This window comes from Canis lupus, chromosome 26 (assembly GCF_003254725.2).
Source record: "Canis lupus dingo isolate Sandy chromosome 26, ASM325472v2, whole genome shotgun sequence".
In the NCBI taxonomy this organism is placed as follows: domain Eukaryota; kingdom Metazoa; phylum Chordata; class Mammalia; order Carnivora; family Canidae; genus Canis; species Canis lupus.
The window spans coordinates 24,835,352-24,853,651 of NC_064268.1; the positions used below are offsets into that span (position 1 = coordinate 24,835,352).

General features: G+C 42.9%; 1 protein-coding gene across 13 annotated transcripts in view; it reads right to left on the minus strand.

The window, feature by feature from the left end:
- Window positions 1-12,527: 12,527 nt before the first annotated feature.
- Window positions 12,528-18,300, minus strand: part of PRR14L (proline rich 14 like) — a 55,739-nt gene continuing 49,966 nt past the window's right edge. For all 13 annotated transcript variants that reach the window (XM_025474639.3, XM_049101852.1, XM_025474641.3 and 10 more), the window contains 2 exons: window positions 17,533-17,604; window positions 12,528-16,976 (listed from right to left, as the gene is read on the minus strand). In XM_025474639.3, coding sequence (XP_025330424.1) covers window positions 16,697-16,976; window positions 17,533-17,604 — 352 coding nt within the window. In that variant the 3' untranslated portion in view covers window positions 12,528-16,696. The remainder of the gene's footprint in view (window positions 16,977-17,532; window positions 17,605-18,300) is intronic.

Consider the following 18,300-nt stretch of genomic DNA (forward strand, 5'->3'; position numbering starts at 1 on the left):
TTTCTTGGGACTGGAATTTCTGCATTGTAGGGTAAATAGATATTTTATTTTATAAGAACTTAACAAAAAGTTTTCCAAAGTGGTTGTATCATTTTACATTCCTACCATCAATTAGGAATGTTAGTTTGGTTGCTCCGTATTTTCACCAACATTAATTTTAACCACTCTAATGCATATGATGTGATATCTCTTTATGGTTTAAGTTGTATTATCCAGGAGATTAATAACATTGAGCACTTTTTTATGTGCTAACTGACCATTCATATATCTTTATTTGTGAAATGTCTGCTAAATCTTTTACCCATTAAAAAAATTAGGTTGGGGCACCAGGGTGGCTCAGTCAGTTAAGCATAGGACTCTTGATTTTGGCTCAGGTTGTGATCTCAGGGTTGTGACATGGAGCCCCACATAGGGCTCTGTACTCAGCAGAGTCTGCTTGTCCCTCTCCCTTCTCCTCTGCCCCTCCCCCTGCTCATTCTCTCTCTCTCTCTCTCTCTCAAATAAATAAATAAAATATTTAAGAAAATTAGCTTGTTTGAATTTTTGTTATTGAGTTTTCTGGGTTGTTTATATACTCTGGATATAAGCTCTTTGTTAGAGATATGTATTGCAAGTATTTCTTCTTGTATTATTAATGGAATCTCTTGATAAGCAGTTTTTAATTTTAATGGAGTTTAAGTGATTTTTTTTCTTTAATAGGTTTTTTTTTTTAATCCTAGGAAAGGCTATAAAGATATTCTCCCACATTTTTTTCTAGAAGTTTGCAGTTTTATTTTTTATATTTTGGTGTATGGCTTACCTCAAACTAATTTATATGTATGAAATTAGGTTCATTTTTCTATAAACTTATCAATTTTTTAGCACCAATGCTAAAAAGATTTTCCCTTCCCCTTTGAATTGCCTAGGCATCTTTGTCAAAATCAGCTGATCATACATAAGTGGGTCCATTTCTGGATTCCAATGATCTCCATTTGTTCCGTTGATCTGTCTTAATTACTGTTGCTTTAGTGTAAATCTTTTTTTTTTTTTTTTTTTTAGTAAACTCTGCCCAACAGGGGGCTTGAGATCGAGTCACAGGTTCTACTGACTGAGCCAGCTGAGTACCCCTGTTTTGGCTTTTATAAGTTCTTCATTTCCACAAAAATGTTAGAATCAGTTTGGGAATTTCAACAACAAAAAGCCTGTTGAGACTTTTATTAGGATTGTGTTGAATCCAGAGATCAATTTGGTGAATAATATTGAGGCTCCCAATCCATGGACTTGACAAATCTCTCCACCTTTATTTTTCACCCTCAAAAGTATGGTAAAAAGTACAAGTTAGTACTTTTATTCATTCCTAGTCAATGCAAGCATCTTAGAACATTTAAAATTCCATTACCCATTTTTACCTTTTCTGTTAATGCTCTAATATACCTTTATTCCACTAGATTTTGTTTCATTTTTACAAGAATGTATATAGCAGCTATACTCATAAGGTTCCCAAACTAGAAACAACTCAAATGTCCATTACAAAAGCATTACATTGAGCAAAATAAGTCAGATACCATAGAGTAATACTGTCTGATTGCAAAGATACAAAATTCAAGAACAGACAAAACTAATATATAGGGATGGAATACTGAGTAGTTGCTACCCTGGGGGGCAGGAGTAATTAACTGGAAGGATGAATGAAGGAACTTTCTGGGGTGATAGAAATATCTGAGTGGTGGCTGGATACGTGTATACATTTGTTGAAACTCATCAAATGATAAATGTAATTCTTCAGTGGTTAAATTATAATTTAATCAACAAAATGAAAAAAATCTGGGAAAGCCAAAATCAAAGACAAAAATTACTAAACTAAGCTTGGCTAAAGAAATTTGCTCCATGAAAACCTCTCCTCATGTCTCTCATGAATAAATAAAAGAGGCGGAGACACAGGCAGAGGGAGAAGCAGGTCTCTTGCAGGGAGCCTGATGTGGGACTCGATCCCAGGACCCCAGGACCACAACCCAAGCTGAAGGCAGATGCTCAAACATTGAGCCACCCAAGCGTCCCAATAAATAAAATTTTTATTTTTAAAAAAGATTTTATTTATTTATTCATGAGAGACACAGAGAGAGGCAGAGACACAGGTAGAGGGAGAAGCAGGTTCCTCACAGGGAGCCCGATGCGGGACTCGATCCCCGAAATGGGATCACGCCCTGAGCCAAAGGCAGATGCTCAAACGCTGAGCCACCCAGGCATCCCAAATAAAATTTTTAAAAAGAAAGAAAGAGAAGAAAGAAAGAAGAAAGAAAGAAAGAAAGAAAGAAAGAAAGAAAGAAAGAAAGAAAGGAAGGAAGGAAGGAAGGAAGGAAGAAAGAAGAAAGAAAGAAAGAAGAAAGAAAGAAAGAAAGAAAGAAAGAAAGAAGAAAGAAAGAAGAAAGAAAGAAAGAAGAAAGAAAGAAAGAAGAAAGAAAGAAAGAAAGAAAGAAAGAAAGAAAGAAAGAAAGAAAGAAAAAAAAAATGCAGCCTCCTTAGAAGATTCACATTTACTTAAGTTGCATTTAGAGACAATCCCCAGTACAGTGTCTGCCTCTAAATAAATGCAGACAGCATGAAAGATGCTGACCAAGTAAAACTCTCCAAAAGTTCTGTTCTGTCTCCCAACTGTAAAACCTGGAGCATTACTGTAATTCTCATTGCCTGAGATGCCCATCTCAACAATGGGAAATCCAGATAAACAGGGTTCTCCATACTGCTGGGCCACTGCTGGAAACCAACTGTCCAACTAGTTATGTGGCCCTGGTTAAATGCCTTAAGCACCTTGAGTCTCCGTGACTTATCTGGACATTGGATATCACTAAGTGCATGGGATTGGAGGATGAAATGACACAGGACAATTTCAAAGCACCTGGTAGGTGTGAAGCATTCAACAGCTACCCGGCGTTCATTTCTTCCGAAATTTCCCTACTACCACTTGGGGGCAGAGTTAGCCTAGGATCTAAGAACCAATTTGCAATCCCCTGAGATTCAATTTTCTTTTAAGATTTTATTTATTTGAGAGAGCGAGCGAGCGAGATAGCGCGGGGGGGGGGGGGGGGAGGAGAAGTGAAATTCCACGCTGAGTGAGGAGCCTGACATGGGGTGGATCCCAGGACCCTGGGATCATGACCTGAGCAGAAGGCAGACACATAACCCACTGAGCTATCCAGATGACCCAAACAATTTGGAACTAAAAAATAAACTAACAGAAATTTATTTATTTTTAAAATATTTTATTTATTTATTCATGAAAGACAGAGAGAGAGAGAGGGGGGCAGAGACACAGGCAGAGGAAGAAGCAAGCTCCATGCAGGTTGCCTGATGTGGCACTCCATCCTGGGACTCCAGGATCACCGCCGGGGCAAAGGCAGACGCTAAACTGCTGAGCCACCCAGGGATCCCACTAACAGAAATTTAGGAAAAAAAAAAAAAAAAAGCAAACAACAACAGCAACCAAAGGAAAAAAAAAAATCTCAGTGTACTGGGCTCAGCAACAGAATAGGGGGGAGAGGCAAAAGTAGAAATTACCCAATCTGAAAGAAATGTACTATATCTTAATGGAAATTGTCTTGCCTATTCAGGCTGCTATAACAGACTAATTTATAAACAATAAAAATTTATTTTCTGCAGTTCTGGACAGTGGTTGAGTCCAAGATCAAGACGCCAGTTTGGTCAAGGTCAAGTGAAGCCTATCTTCTGGATTTTAGACTTCATCCTCACATGTTGGAAGAGGCTAGGGAACTCTCTGGAGCCTCTTTTATAAGGCACTAATCCCATTCATGAGGGCTCCACCCTCATAATTTAAGCAGATCCCCAAAGGCCCCCCATACCATCATCTTTAGGGGTTAGTATTTCAACATATGAATTTGGGAGGCCATATTCAGAGCATAGCAGAAATGTACCATTAGCTTGACTGTATCAATGTCAGTGCTGTTGTGATATTGCAGTTTTGCAAGATGTTACCATTGGGGAAAACTGGCTTACTCTGTATTATTTCTTGCAGAATGTGCATGTGAATCTACAATTATCTCGAAATCAAAATGTTTTATTTGGGTTACCTGAGTGGCTCAGTGATTGAGCATCTGCCTTTGGCTGAGTGTGATCCCGCGGTCCTGGGATCGAGTCCCACATCAGGCTTCTTGCAGGGAGCCTTCTTCTCCCTCTGCCCATGTCTCTGCCTCTCTCTCTGTGTATCTCTCATGAATACATAAATTCTTTAAATAAAAGTTTTATTAACAAAACTCTTGGGGATGGGGTGATGAGCACTAAGGAAGGCATATGATGAAATGAGCACTGTGTGTTATACTATATGTTGGCAAACTGAATTTAAATAAAATATATATATATATAAGATTTATTTATTTATGATAGACATAGAGAGAGAAAGGCAGAGACACAGGCAGAGGGAGAAGCAGGCTCCATGCCCGATGCGGGACTTGATCCCAAAACTCCAGGATTGCGCCCTGGGCCAAAGGCAGGCGCCAAACCGCTGAGCCACCCAGGGATCCCCTAAATAAAATATATTTTTAAAAAAATCTCATTCCAGGGGCGCCTGGCTGGCTTAGTCTCTTGATCTCAGGATTGTGAGTTTGATCCTTGATCTCAGGATTGTGAGTTCTATGTTGGGCATAGAGATTACTTAAAAAATAAATAATAAAAATAAAGACTAAAAAAAGATTTTCTTCTTTAAAAAAATATCTCATTCTGGACAGATTTGAGCTGCCTTCTGTCTCCTCATTCAGCTGCCCCTGGAATAAACCCTTTCTTTGATGAAGTTTTTAAAAATATCACTCTGGCTGCTGTGTAGAGTTGGATTGAGGGGAGCAAAAGTGGCTGTGGGTAGATCACTTTTGTTCAAGTCTTTCATCTTAATGAGGTCATATGACTTTCTAAGGTTTATGGGGTCAATAAGTTAAATGGCTGAGCTATTACACCCAGATTGTCCAACAATTTTTCAGGATGACTTTTTATGAATTCTATGCTTTCCAAAGAATACTGGGACAATGTGGGTTCTGAAGGGTAACAGATAGAACTCTGTTGCTGGTAACTGAATCCAGAGCTAAGGTGGAGGGCATGTGAGGAATGCCAAAGGCATTTAACTCCATTCAGTAAACACAAGTTTTGTTACATAGTTGCGGGAGCTTTAACATCTGAATGATTTGCAGAATGCAGTGGGAGGAAGAAATTCCAAGGGTCCTGGCTGAGATTTTCATTTTTGTGACTTTGAAGCTGGGGCCAAAAACACTGGCAAAAACTTGTTTGGCAAATCAGATTTTTTGATGTTCATAAGATTACTTCTCAGGTAGAGCAAGTTTTTGGCTATTTCTGTTCATAACTGTTATCAATTTTGTTTTCTTACATTCTGTGGTAGGTTGAATTATTACCCATTTATCCCAGTTCTTCATACCTCCCTGTATTACATTCATACTCTTTCCCTTGTGGTTTTGTGATTCTTCCCACTATGGGTGGAATATTTCCCCCTGCTCTGATGATCTTGAGGTTGATCATCTGACTTGCTTTGGTCATTGGAGCATGGAATGATGAGAAGAGCAGAGGCCTTAAATGTGCTTGTATGGTTTGGCTTGGTTCTTTTGCTCTGGGGAGCTATTGGTGCAAGAAGTGTGAGAGACACTTGGACCAGATTAGTACCCAAACTACAGCCAAGCCCAGCTGACCTGAAGTCCGAAGCAGGGCCACTGAACTGAGCCCACTCTAGATCAGCCAAGCCACAGGTGACCTATATAGATCCACAAGGATAGTAAATGCTCACTGTTGTTCTCCACTGAATTTAGGGTGGTTTGTTATGCAGCAGTATTGCAAGAATAGCTCACTAATACAACTAGGAATGCTCATCTAATTTAGATTTCATACATAGAATGTATTCTATTAAACTTTATATATTATTTTTATGATTTTTCTTTCCAAAGGAGTTCTTTCAAAATGTATAACTTGACCTTCCTCATTTTTTATTTCAGTCTAAATCTTGCTAAAAATCTTATTAACAATCCAAAATGGGCAGTTCTTTTTTTTTTTTTTTAAGATTTTATTTATTTATTCACGAGAATACACAGAGAGGAGAGAGAGAGAGAGGCAGAGACACAGGCAGAGGGAGAAGCAGGCTTCATGCAGGGAGCCTGACGTGGGACTTGATTCCATGTCTCCAGGATCACGCCCTGAGCTGTAGGCGACGCTAAACCGCTGAGCCACCGGGGCTGCCCTGGCCAGTTCTTTATAGGAAAGTTTCTTTTGAGTTTTGGAGTTGACAGATGTATCACTTATTTTATCATACCCACCTGGAGCATCACAGAGAAATGGGGCAATTTGCTTAATGAGGATGTAGTCTCTTATTTTGAAAGTTCCTTTTCTTCCAAGGCCAAGAAGAGATATCAAAACTTTGACATCTTTGTTCTAATGATGTGCATATGTTCATACTCTTTAATTGGAAAGTCCTTTTCCAAAAGAACCCAGTTTGGCATTGCCTTCCTGAAGCAGAGGTCTCAGATCATTCCAGCTCTCCTCCAGTAGACTGCACCATCTCTCTGAATCACTACTGGTGTAGAAATTCTCCAATTATGCTTCCATGATGGTCTACTCTACAACAATGGAAAGCAATGACCTGGGACACCTGGGTGGCTCAGCAGTTGAGCGTCTGCCTTTGGCTCAGGGTGTGATCCCGGGCCTGAGGACTGAGTCCCACATAGGGCTCCCTGCGAGGAGCCTGCTTCTCCCTCTGCCTGTGTCTTTGCCTCTCTCCCTGTGTCTCTCACGAATAAATAAATAAAATTTTTTTTTAAAAAAAGAAAGCAATGACCCATATCTATGTATATCAAGCTGAGTAGGTCTCAAAAATAAAATGTCAGTTGAAAATGACCTAGATGCTAAATGATGCATACTCAATATATGATCGGTGCACATATATTGAAAAACAAAAATACAGGGAGGCCTGGGTGGCTCAGTTGGTTTAGCATTGAACTCAGCTCAAGTCTTGGTCTCAGGATTGTGAGTTTGGGCCCTGTGGAGGCCGAGAAAAATTAAGGTCATTCCACCTCAAGTTTAGCATTAGCACAAGTACAGCCATCTTAGGTCCCTGGGAATAAGAGCTGAACTTTACAGGAAAAACTGCGAATTCCTAGGCAGGGAATCCCATATTGGAAAGCTCAGAATGCCCTTGGCAGAGAATCCCGTATCAGATCTTAAGAAACTCCCTCACCCTTTCCCCCATATTGGAATGGAAAAAATTCCTCCATCCCTTCTGAAGATCCCCTAGACCAGCCCATATAAAACCCAGCTGTAACCCACTTCGGGGTCCAAGTCCCTGCTCTGCTGTATGGAGTATACGTGGACCCAAGCTCGAGCTTGTAAATAAACCCTCACATACTTGCATCGGTGTTGGCTCCTTGATGGTTTCTCGGATTCGCAATCTTGGGCACAACAGGCCCCACACTGGGCTCCATGCTAGGTGTGGAGCCTACTTTAAAACAAAAAACAAAACAAAAAAAACAAAATACACATCCTTTCAATCTGCAGATGCTGGCAAGCAGGCATCATTCAAGTCTCTCCTCCTCCAGTGTGTCTGTTAGCCTCCAAAGATTCTGAACAGTTGCAAAGCTCTTCATGGGATCTTTAGAACAACTGATGAGTCTGAGGAGCCATTCTGAGCAATGGGGAATGATCACGGACTGTGTGGTAATGAGAGATCCAAGAGTGTTTGGAGATGAGGTGCTTCAGGGGCGAGTGGATTGGAGAGTTACGGGACCAAAAAGAAGATTCTCAAAAACCTGGTTCCCACTTACCTGTGAAAAAGATCTTGCATGAGTGGTTCAGTGGTTGAGCAGCTGCCTTCAGTTCAGGGTGTGATCCGGGGATCCCAGAATCAAGTTCCACATCAGGCTCCCTGCAGAGAGCCTGCTTCTTTCTCTGCCTATGTCTCTGCCTCTCTCTGTGTGTCTCTCATGAATAAATAAATAAAATCTTAAAAATAAACTTTTGTTGGTGGCATTAAAGTAAGATGCTGAAGAACATCACTTAGATTATTTTGAACAATATGGGAAAATTGAAGTCATTGAAATCATGGCTGACTGAGGCAGGAAGATAGGCTTGCTCTTGTGACCTTTGATGACTATGACTGCCTAGCCAAACTATCATTCAGAAATATCATGTTACGAATGGCCACAATTGTGAAGTGAGGAAAGCCCTATCTAAGCAAGAAATGGCTACTGCTTTGTCCAACCAGAGAAGTTGAAGTGATTCCAGAAATTTTGGTGGTGGTCATGGAAGTGGTTTTGATGGGAGTGACAACTTTTTTTTAAGATTTTTTTTTTAAGATTTTATTTATTATTCATGAGAGACACACAGAGTGAGAGAGAGAGAGGGGGGAGAGAGAGAGAGAGAAAGAGGAGAAAGAGAGAGAGAGGCAGAGGGAGAAGCAGGCTCCATGCAGGGAGCCCGATGCAGGACTTGATCCCAGGACCCTAGGATCACACCCCAAGCCAAAGGCAGGTGCCAAACTGCTGAGCCACCCAGGGATCCCCATGGAGTGAGTGGAATAGTGGTTGAGGGGACTTTGGTGGCAGCCATGGTGGTGGTTGCATATGGTGGCAGTGGGGATGGCTATAATGGATTTGGTAATGATGGAAGCCACTTAGGAGATGGCAGAAGCGGTAATGATTTTGGCCATTACAACCAATCGATCTTCAAATTGTGGACCCAGGGACACCTGGGTGGCTCAAAGGTTGAGCATCTACCTTTGACTCAGGTCGTGATCCCGGGGTCCTGGGATCGGGTCCCACGTCGGGCTCCCTGCATGGAGCCTGCTTCTCTCCCTCTATGTCTCTGCCTCTCTCTCTCTGTCTCTCTCATGAATAAATAAAGTCTAAAAAAAATAAATAGTGACTGAGCACCTGTGTGCCAGGAATATTGCAAGGAGCTGGGGATAGCAAATGAGACCTCACTCTCCTAAAGCTCTCTCTCCTAAAGGTCCCCCCAGGGACAGAGGGACCCTGGGGAGTAAGCAGGCAGTTCAGAGGGGGCGCAAGTGTATGGGCTGAGGAAGCATCTAAGAGGGTGCCTACCAGGGCAGTGGTAGGGGCACAGTGGGAAGGGTCTGGGAAAAGCCCCCAGACATCTGAAGAAGTAGAGGCATTCCAATGAAGGGGTGGGAGAAAGAATATTTCCAGCCAAGGTCACAGCTTTAATGCAAAAGTTTCAAGGCAAGAGGCAGCTTGGAGGATCTGGGAAACTAAAAAGAAATTCAGGGTGGTGGTGTTTCAGAGGGAAATGAGGCTGGAGAGGAAGCTGTGGGCAGAAATGTTGGGTTTGGTAACACAGTCTCATGGTCAGGAGTAGACTTGGGCTTTAAGCCTGGTTCCTTATCTACAAAATGGGGATTAAAATTATCTACTTTGAAAAAAAAAAAAAAGATCTACTTTGGAATGCCTTGGTGGCTCAGTCCGTTGTGTCTCTGCCTTTGGCTTAAGTCATGATCCTGAGGTCCTGGGATTGAGTTCTGCATCAGGCTCCCTGCTCAGTGGGGATCCTTAATGAAGATCCCTCTGCCCCCTGCTTGTGCTCTCTTAAATAAATAAATCTTAAAAAAAATAAATAAATAAAACGATCTACTTCAAGATGCTATGAGAATTCAAGGAGGTAATATGCCCAAAATGCTGGGGCCTTGGGCAGGGCTCAGTGAATGTTAGTTACTATCTTTATTTGGGGGTAAGGAGAAAGCCATGGAGGGATTTTTAAGAGGTGGTTCTGACAAGTGCGAAATTGTGTTTTACAAAGACCTCTCTTAGGCAGGCAGCAGTAGGGGAAGGCAGTCCAACTCATCAACTGCTGCAATGCTTTGGGATATTTGCCTCTGTGCGTGCACTATTTCAGGGACCATTTCACCATCTTCAAGAGTCTGAGATTAAAAACGCAAAAGGGAGAAAAGTTCCCCAGAAATTGCTATGCATGGGAGTCTCTGTCTTCCAGCACCCCACACTTAAGTCCTTGGGCCAGAGATGCAGGCTCCAGGTTGGGGTGTATGTACCACCCCCCAGGTATGTGACTCCACCGCCTGCCGCCTCGGTTCTGGGTAATTCCTCAACCGACCCTTCCCACCTGTGAGCTACAGCCAATCAGAAGACACGAGGCCAGCTGTGGGTGTGACTTTCAGCCAGAGCTGGGTGGAGCAGGGGCCTAAGAAGAGACTAGTTCTTCCTCCTGTGGCTGGGCAGCTGCTGGCCACATCCTTTGAAGAGTAATTGAAAAGAGAATATCAGGGCCTTCACATATTCAGTCAGGGAATTTAAGAGGACTTCACCAGGTCTGTGCAGCAACAAGTTCTGTGAAAACAGCCATTTGTTCACCTGTGTTTACACAGCTCCTATCAAACATATGAGGCACTGTTTTAGGTGCTTCAGGAGCCAGGAGAGCCCAGAGGGAATAAAAGTCCTTGACCTCAAGGACCTTACATTACAGTGATGAAAATGTACAAAGTGGTAGTAAGTGCTGTAAAATATAAAGTATCACAAGGGTGATGTAGAATGGGAGGGCATACCCCATTAGGAAAGGTGATCTGGGGAAGCAAAGATCTAAGAGAACATGTGGAAATGTGGGACAACATTCTGGGGACTGGAGGCAGCAAATCAAGTGAATGTATCATAAGGTGGGAGCATGCGTGGTCTGTCCTAGGAACTGCAAAGGGCTTGTAAGTTTTTATTTAGATTGCTTCTAACTCCTCAGTGAAAAGGGAGAAGACATTGAAAGTTTGAGGTGTTATAACTCACCTATGACCTTGGAAGTTACTTAAAAATTAGGAATTTTCTAGAACACTTCTCAAGCAAAGTCCCAGAGGAACTGCAGAGATGAGGTCCCATCACTGCAAGAGGGCAGGACGCCACAGAGGATTCTTAAAAGCTGCGTGGACCAGTCCTCTTATTCTCAGGAGGCCCTATCAACCCAAGATTCTAATGGGAGATGCTAAAGAAAGAACACTTAATAGATGATTAGCTTCTCCCTTCTAAACAAAGAAAATGTGTAGGAGAGTACGCTTCCCAAGTAGCTGTGAAACCTAACAGAAGCACAGCTGTGAGGCAGACTGCTCTCCAAATGTAAAAGACTACATGGGCGGAATTCTGTGTCGTAGAAACCCAAGAATTGGAAAAAGCCAAGAAGGGACACTGGGCATGGCTTTTCCTTTGGACAGAGGAAGAACACCCTCAGAAATCATGCTTCTTTCTGGGACAAGTCATTGTGGTGTTAGCCATGTTTTCAGTCATTCATTAGTTGCCAGTGGCTAAAGAGAGAGCTGAGAATGGACTCACAGCCTAACCTCATGCATAGCTAGGATGTGATACAAGGCAAGATCTCTTTTTTACAGTTAATGTACTTATTTATATTCTCTCCCTTGTAGTCTCATTAACAAGTCAAACTCTTATTCCAAATAGGTTAATAATTGAAACATACTTTTTTAAAAAGATTTTATTTTTTCATGAGACACACACACAGAGAGAGAGAGAGAGAGAGAGAGAGAGAGAGAGAGAGAGAGAAGGCAGAGACACAGGCAGAGGGAGAAGCAGGCTCCACACAGGGAGCCCGATATGGGACTTGATCCCAGGACTCCAGGATCATGCCCTGAGCCGAAGGCAGGCGCTAAACCACTGAGCCACCCAGGGACCCCCTGAAACATACTTTGACTTGAATTTATAACTGCTTTCTTCCTCCTCTGCCAAATGAGAAAGCTAATGGGCACTATTTAAAAATCACACCTCAAATACTTGCTCAGGTACCCTACCCCACTTAAGTGGGTATGACTCAGATCTGAATGAATCTCAGTGTTCTCAAATACCAAATTCTCTCACATGAGATGATTTGCTACCACTGAGTAAATTTTATTTAAGATTTATTTATTTTAGGGAGAAAGAGAGCGAGTGCGAGGAGGAAGGGGCAGAGGCAGAGGGAAGCAGACTCCCTGCTGAGCATGGAGCCCCACACACGGTTTGATCCCACAACCCCAAGATCATGACCTGAGCCAAAACCAAGAGTCGGACACTCTACCAACTGTGTCACCCAGGCATCCCCACTGCGTAAAATTTTAAAGGTTCACTGCAGGCTCAGAAGGTCACCCAGAGGTGGAATCTTATGCATGTTCTGAGCACAGGACAGTCTTCAGAAAATGGTGAAACCTCACAACATTATAGGTAAAATTTTAACTTATTACCAAGCCACTAGAATAAAGGGGGTGCTTGGCTGGCTCAGCCTGTGACTCTTGATCTTGGGGTTTTAAATTCAAGCCCTGTCTTGGGTGTAGAAATTACTTAAAAATCTTTTTTAAAAACATTTTTATTTATTAATTTTGAGAGAGAGCAAGTGAGCAGAGAGGCAGAGGGAGAGAGAGAATCTCACGTTGAGCACAGAGCTCCATGTGGGGCTCAATCTCACAACCCTGAGATCACAACCTGAGCTGAAATGAAGAGTCACACTTAACTGGCTGAGCCACCCAGGTGCCCCCCTTTTAAGAATAACAGTCTTGAGAATTATTTGAAAGATTTTCAAAAAAAATTTATTTTCATAAATTAACACACAGAACAGTGGGAATTTTAGAGTCACAAACTACCAAACAGAAAAGGAACTGCAGGGGCATCATGTATGCCAATGTTACCAAAAATGTACAAATTTCACTGAACTATTGACCATGATAATATATAAACACTTCAGGCAGCTATTTACTGGCCCAGACCAGCCCAAGGAGATGCTGAGGCCTCTCGCCAAGAATTCAAATCCAATTCAGCACCAGGGAGGGGCTCATGAAGACACACAAAGAACAAGCATCAAATCTGAGAATATGCTCTGCTAGATGGTGGGCTATATGGGGACCCTCACTTTATAATCAAATTGGCATCTGCTGCTCAATTTGTGGTTAGATGATAATATAAAACTTTGATTTTTGTAAAAGTAAGCCTTCCTCTGCAGCCAGCTTTTTACATTAGAAGTGCAGATGTGGTCAGGAGCCCTTCCCTCACATGAACCTGGGAAGGCTACTCCATACCTCTGGCCAATTTAGACTTTGGATACAGCCACCCACAATGTGGTATTTAAGAGGTCCTTTCCATGATACCAGGGGAAAAGCTTCCAGAAAAAACAAAACAAAACAAAACAAAACAAGGGAATTAAAGAAAGCACCAACTGCATACTTCTCCCTCAGGTGATGGGAGAAAAGCATCATTGACTAAAGTTGGTCTTTCGCGGATCTTAATGTACATGGTATTAGGAGATGGAATCCCACCCTGGGGATGAAGCACTGGCTGTGCGTTCCATTAGGCTGCACCAAAGCCCTGGCTCTGCTGCCCCCGTTCTGCACACTCCACACTGCTCTGGGTCTGGTGGGCAGGGAGTGAGCCCTGGGGGGGAAGGATCATGCCCAGATGGTAGGATCTGGAATTTACCTCAGGCTGGCTCTGGTGCCCACGCAAAAGACCCTTTCAGGCAAAACTGTGACAAAGTGTCATGATTTTCACAGCTCTTAAAGGAGCACTGAGTTTTGGGATTCACAGCATGAGTTTCTAAGCTCTTCAGGCTCCAAGTAAGGCAAACGCTACATGTCTTTCCACTGTACCTCCCTCAGCTGTAGCTCTTAGAGTAAGGTCAGTAAGAAAAAGTGGACATAATCTGCTTTAGGGGGTTGAGGTACATTTAAACTAATGGAAAAATGAAACTGGAAAGGTGACCAAAAGAGGAGAGATGGGGAAAGGGGGTGGAGAGCAGATGAAGGGCAAATGTAGCTACAAACTGAAATATGAAAAAACCCCACAAACCCATAGTTGAAGTTTCAGTGAAAAGCTGATGGGCAGAACCCTGATTGGACCTGAGATTTCTCCTCTCTTTCCCATAGTAAAAACACTATACCTCTGGAGTTGCGTCACAGCTGAGTAAATCATAGTTAATTTTAACTTCCCACCGCTTGGGGTGGGAAGTCCTCATACTCAGAAATTGTACCAGCCCCCAACCCAGAAGTAGACCTCCTGTAGCTCTGGGCAGGTGGTGTGCCAGCAGCCGACTAACACCTCCCATAGTGGGTAGCTTCCACAGGCTCCGAGGACCACAGATAGCGTTGCAGCTGGCCAGGCCAATGAAGAAAATGGATGCTAAGACAGGTGTGGCTGAGCGCGACTAGAACTTGAGGTTTCGACTTCAGGTAAGCAATTTCAAGTTTGCAGTGGGGGCCCCTTCTTAACTTTGGAGCAGGGGAAGGCCCCTAGTCAGAGGGCAGGGCAAGAATTTCAAGGAGAGGGAGGGCTGCCTCAGAGCTACTTCTCTCTGAGTGCCAGGACCAGGAAAGAGGCCCAGGCCTCTACTTCCTCCATCCCTCCAATGTTCCAAATCACTGCTCCTGGTTCTTGCAAGTGCCATGCCTATAAAGGGCAAACTTGAAATTGTATCTCTATAACAGTGGTGATGCCAAAGTTGTGCCCACTCAACTTCAGTATGCTGGATGACATGGCTGCCACATTGTTGATTTGTCTACACTGGCAACGGAGCTGGCAAGTAGGGCTCTGTTGATTTGGTTGGGAGTTTGCAAGCTGTCCAGCAGCACTCCCTAAAAACGTGTCGGAGGGTGCAATGGATTATTAATCCCACTTCCTTAGGCAAAAAGACAGAGAGAAGCATTTAGTGTCTGAGGACCCTGTCCCAGGAAGGGAGAGGTACTGAGGTGAAACACAGGTCGTGTCTATACAGTCTGGGCAAAGCGGATGTAGAACGACGGAATCTGGTTCACATCATTCGGAGCCAGTACAGAAATGTGGCTCTCTTCTAATGCTATTTGGCCATGGCCTTAGAAGCCTCCGTGGGTCACCAGGTGTGTACTTCACTTACTAAATGCTATGTCTGAGGCAGTGGGCCTAGAAGACAGATGTGGCACTTTTTTTTTTCCTTGCTCATGTCAGTTCTTCTGCTCCAGTGCGGCATAGACTGTCAACCTGCAAAGGAAAGGCACATAGAAACCCCCCGCCCCCACCCCATCTCCCCACCCACTCACAAATGGGGAGACAAAGGAACCCTAAGAGACACACTCTAGGACGGCACCACTCACTCTTCTCTAACAGACTGGCTTTGAAAATATCTCTGGAGTTCTGACAGTCCCCATGGGTGGATGCTTCCCAGCAGCAGCTCCTAGGAGAATGGGAAGAGGTGACCAGTGTCCTGAGGCTGGACGTAGCATCCCACTCACCAGCCAAGGAATGTTAATTCTCTGAATTTTTGTTTTGAAAGCAAGAGAGAAAGAAAGCTAAAACACAAGGGAAGGAGCTGGAGGGAAGCAGGGCAAGGGCACACAGGAGTTAAGTGGAAAAGGAATGACACATCTGGGTCTGGCTGACCCACACAGCATCCCTCTGCCCAGACTCCCACAGGCCCAGATGAAGGAACTCCGCTAACTCTGGCACTCTACAAAATTTCCAGTAGGTTTGACATAGGAGCCCCAAATATGATGGTGTCCTCAGAGAGGGCTGGCTGTGGAACTTCACGATCCCACTGCAAGGCTGCATTACTGGGTCTGAGCCACATCCTGTCTCACTCCTCACTCTTGAAGCAAGTTGCTCTGACAGCTGCAAACACTCTGGGTTGACCTTTATCACCGCCTGAGCTGTGGTACCCAACACTGTTATACTACCACTTCAGATAAAACCCTTTAAGACCACACCCAACATTCATATTTTTTAAATGATTGGGAGGAAAATCTGCTCTTACTTCCATTATTAAAATAAACATATCTATTTAGTGAGCAAGAATGAGAACCCAGATGAAAAAATACTCCCTCTAATGAGTTACACCAGAAGGTGAAGATGGAGAAGGGGCGCTTGAAACACATGATGGGAAAATGTCTCTTCATCGTCCCATACCATGCACTGATATACTGGGTCAAATGCCTGTCATATATTCAGAAGACATCTATTGTCTTTCTCCTTAATGTCTTAAAAAATTTTCTTTTGAAATCACATTTAAAGGCTCCAAACATGCAGCAATAAAAAATTAAAAAAAAAATAAAAGGAAATAAAACAAATGAAAATAACACCACAACATTAAAAAGTGCAACTTACTTCAAATGGGGCCTGGACGGGCTCCTCTGGCACTAGTGACCCACAGTCACAAAGGGGAGAAAATGATGGGAAAAAGCCACACACACACACACACACGCACGCACACGCACACAGTTCTGGACAGACGGACTCAAAGGATTAGGAAACAACAGCTCATCTTTCCTCAACTACTGAAATGAGCCGGTGAGACCACACAAGACAGGACGCCAGGTCCCCCTCCCTAGGCCACGTCTCTAAATAATCTTGGTCTAGCACCACCGTAAACAACGCAGAACGTTCACACAGACGTGCAAATGCTGTGAGTCCTTGGAATCCTAGTGTTACTGAAGGTGTGCTGTGTCCTCCTCCTGTGGATGGCAAGTGGGGGGAGGAGGCCAGATGTCATTCAGGACCATTTCCAGGAGAAAGGGAGCATTCCTGAGGTTCAATACTCAGCAGTAGAAGTAGAGGACCCTCCTTCGCCATTTCCTAAAAAGGTTGCACCTTAAAATAGGTAAAAATCCATGGACTGCATTTTGAGTAGTTTGGGTGGTAGGGCAAAATTAGGCAACCTCTTCCAAGGAGCCTGGAAAATCTAAAATTGAGACCCTCCCAAACTGAATTGCTTCTCAACAATCAGATGATCGCTCCTGCTCCTCCTCTTCCTTGGCAAAAAAGGTCTCCAATTCCATTAGTTTCTGTATCAACAGAGCATCCAGCTCTCGACTCTGCAGAGCCGCCTTCTGGGCCCTGGTAAAGCTGCCTGCCACCTTGATCTTACCACGAGCTCTCCTCTTTCGTGGGACTGTAAAATCCTGAAATTCTAGAACTCGTTTTCTCTTCTGTTGACTGATTGAGATTAGCGTACCATTTCGTTCCTTGGGTTCCTCAAAGATGGTCTCCAAACACCTGAGGGTGGAGCACAAAAAAGAATCAACACACTGACTCACATGGTCCATCTCCCGGGCCACCAACCCTTTGGGTCAACCTGAAGGGGCTAAAACAACTGACGACTACTTACTCAACTGTTTCCTCTGGCCAGTATCTATCTTTTTAGTATGAAAAAGAAATATTTATAGATACGTAACATATGAACACAGTGAAAAACCTGCAACTGGACAAGTCTGAACTGAATTGAGACTTAAAGAATGAAATTCATCTGTATTTGGGTTTGGAATCATATCTGAAGATTGACAATTATTAGTCCTGAAGAAGACAGCGGACATATTTGCTAAAAACGTTAAGTACAAACTGAAATAAGACGTTTTCTGTACCTACCTAACTCAACACATGTTCCTGTCCCATCCTACCACCAGCCCCAGTTCAAATGCTAGGAAATAATATCAATTTGTGTTATTTCCAATAATTAAACATAAAATCCTTTCTGAAGTAAAAGGATTGGAAGTTGACATCCATCACTTCAGAAGCCTTCCCAGCCCCTATCAGTTCCTATTTATGAACCCACCTGTTTGCAGGAGGAGACTTATAATTCTTGTTGGTATAGATTTCTTCTAAACTAAATTCCTTTTTCTTTAACCTGAAAAGAGAACAGAATAAATTCCTAATGACTTCTTTTTTTTTTTTTTTTTTTTAGATTTTATATATTTACGAGAGAGTGTAAGCATAAGCAGGGGGAGAAGCAGACTCCCTGCTGATCAGGGAGCCTGACACAGGGCTTGATCTCAGGACTCGGAGATCATGACCTGAGCCAAAGGCTGATGCTTAACCAACTGAGCCACCCAGATGGCCTTCTCCATGCTCTCTTAAGAGAGCTAAGACTGCCTTCCCAACTTGATGGGCTCGTTTCATTTTTCAGCCGTTCTGTAATGAATTTTAGATGTGTCTCTGGTACACAACACATACTGAATTTTCTTTCTAGGCTGCCAATTTTCAGCTTTATGAAATTTAGTCCATTTATACTTACTGGCAATTTATATCTATTACCATATTTTACAGCTTTTTTTAGTCCTACCTTTTCACTATTTTTCTTCTCCTTAACTGACTGCTTGCTTTCTCTCTTTTATCCTCCCCTTTAACGGCTTGGAAATCATACACTCCCCTTTTAGTGATTGGTAAGAATTTTGTAAGTATATTTAACTTGGAAACTGAAGCGCATCAATATTTTTACCCTTCTCCCAAAAACAGGTCCCTGGAACTCTGAATTCCCAATCAATATCATCTCAATTTATATGTTACTAGTGTTCTATTTTGTCTTTTTTAAAAAATATATATT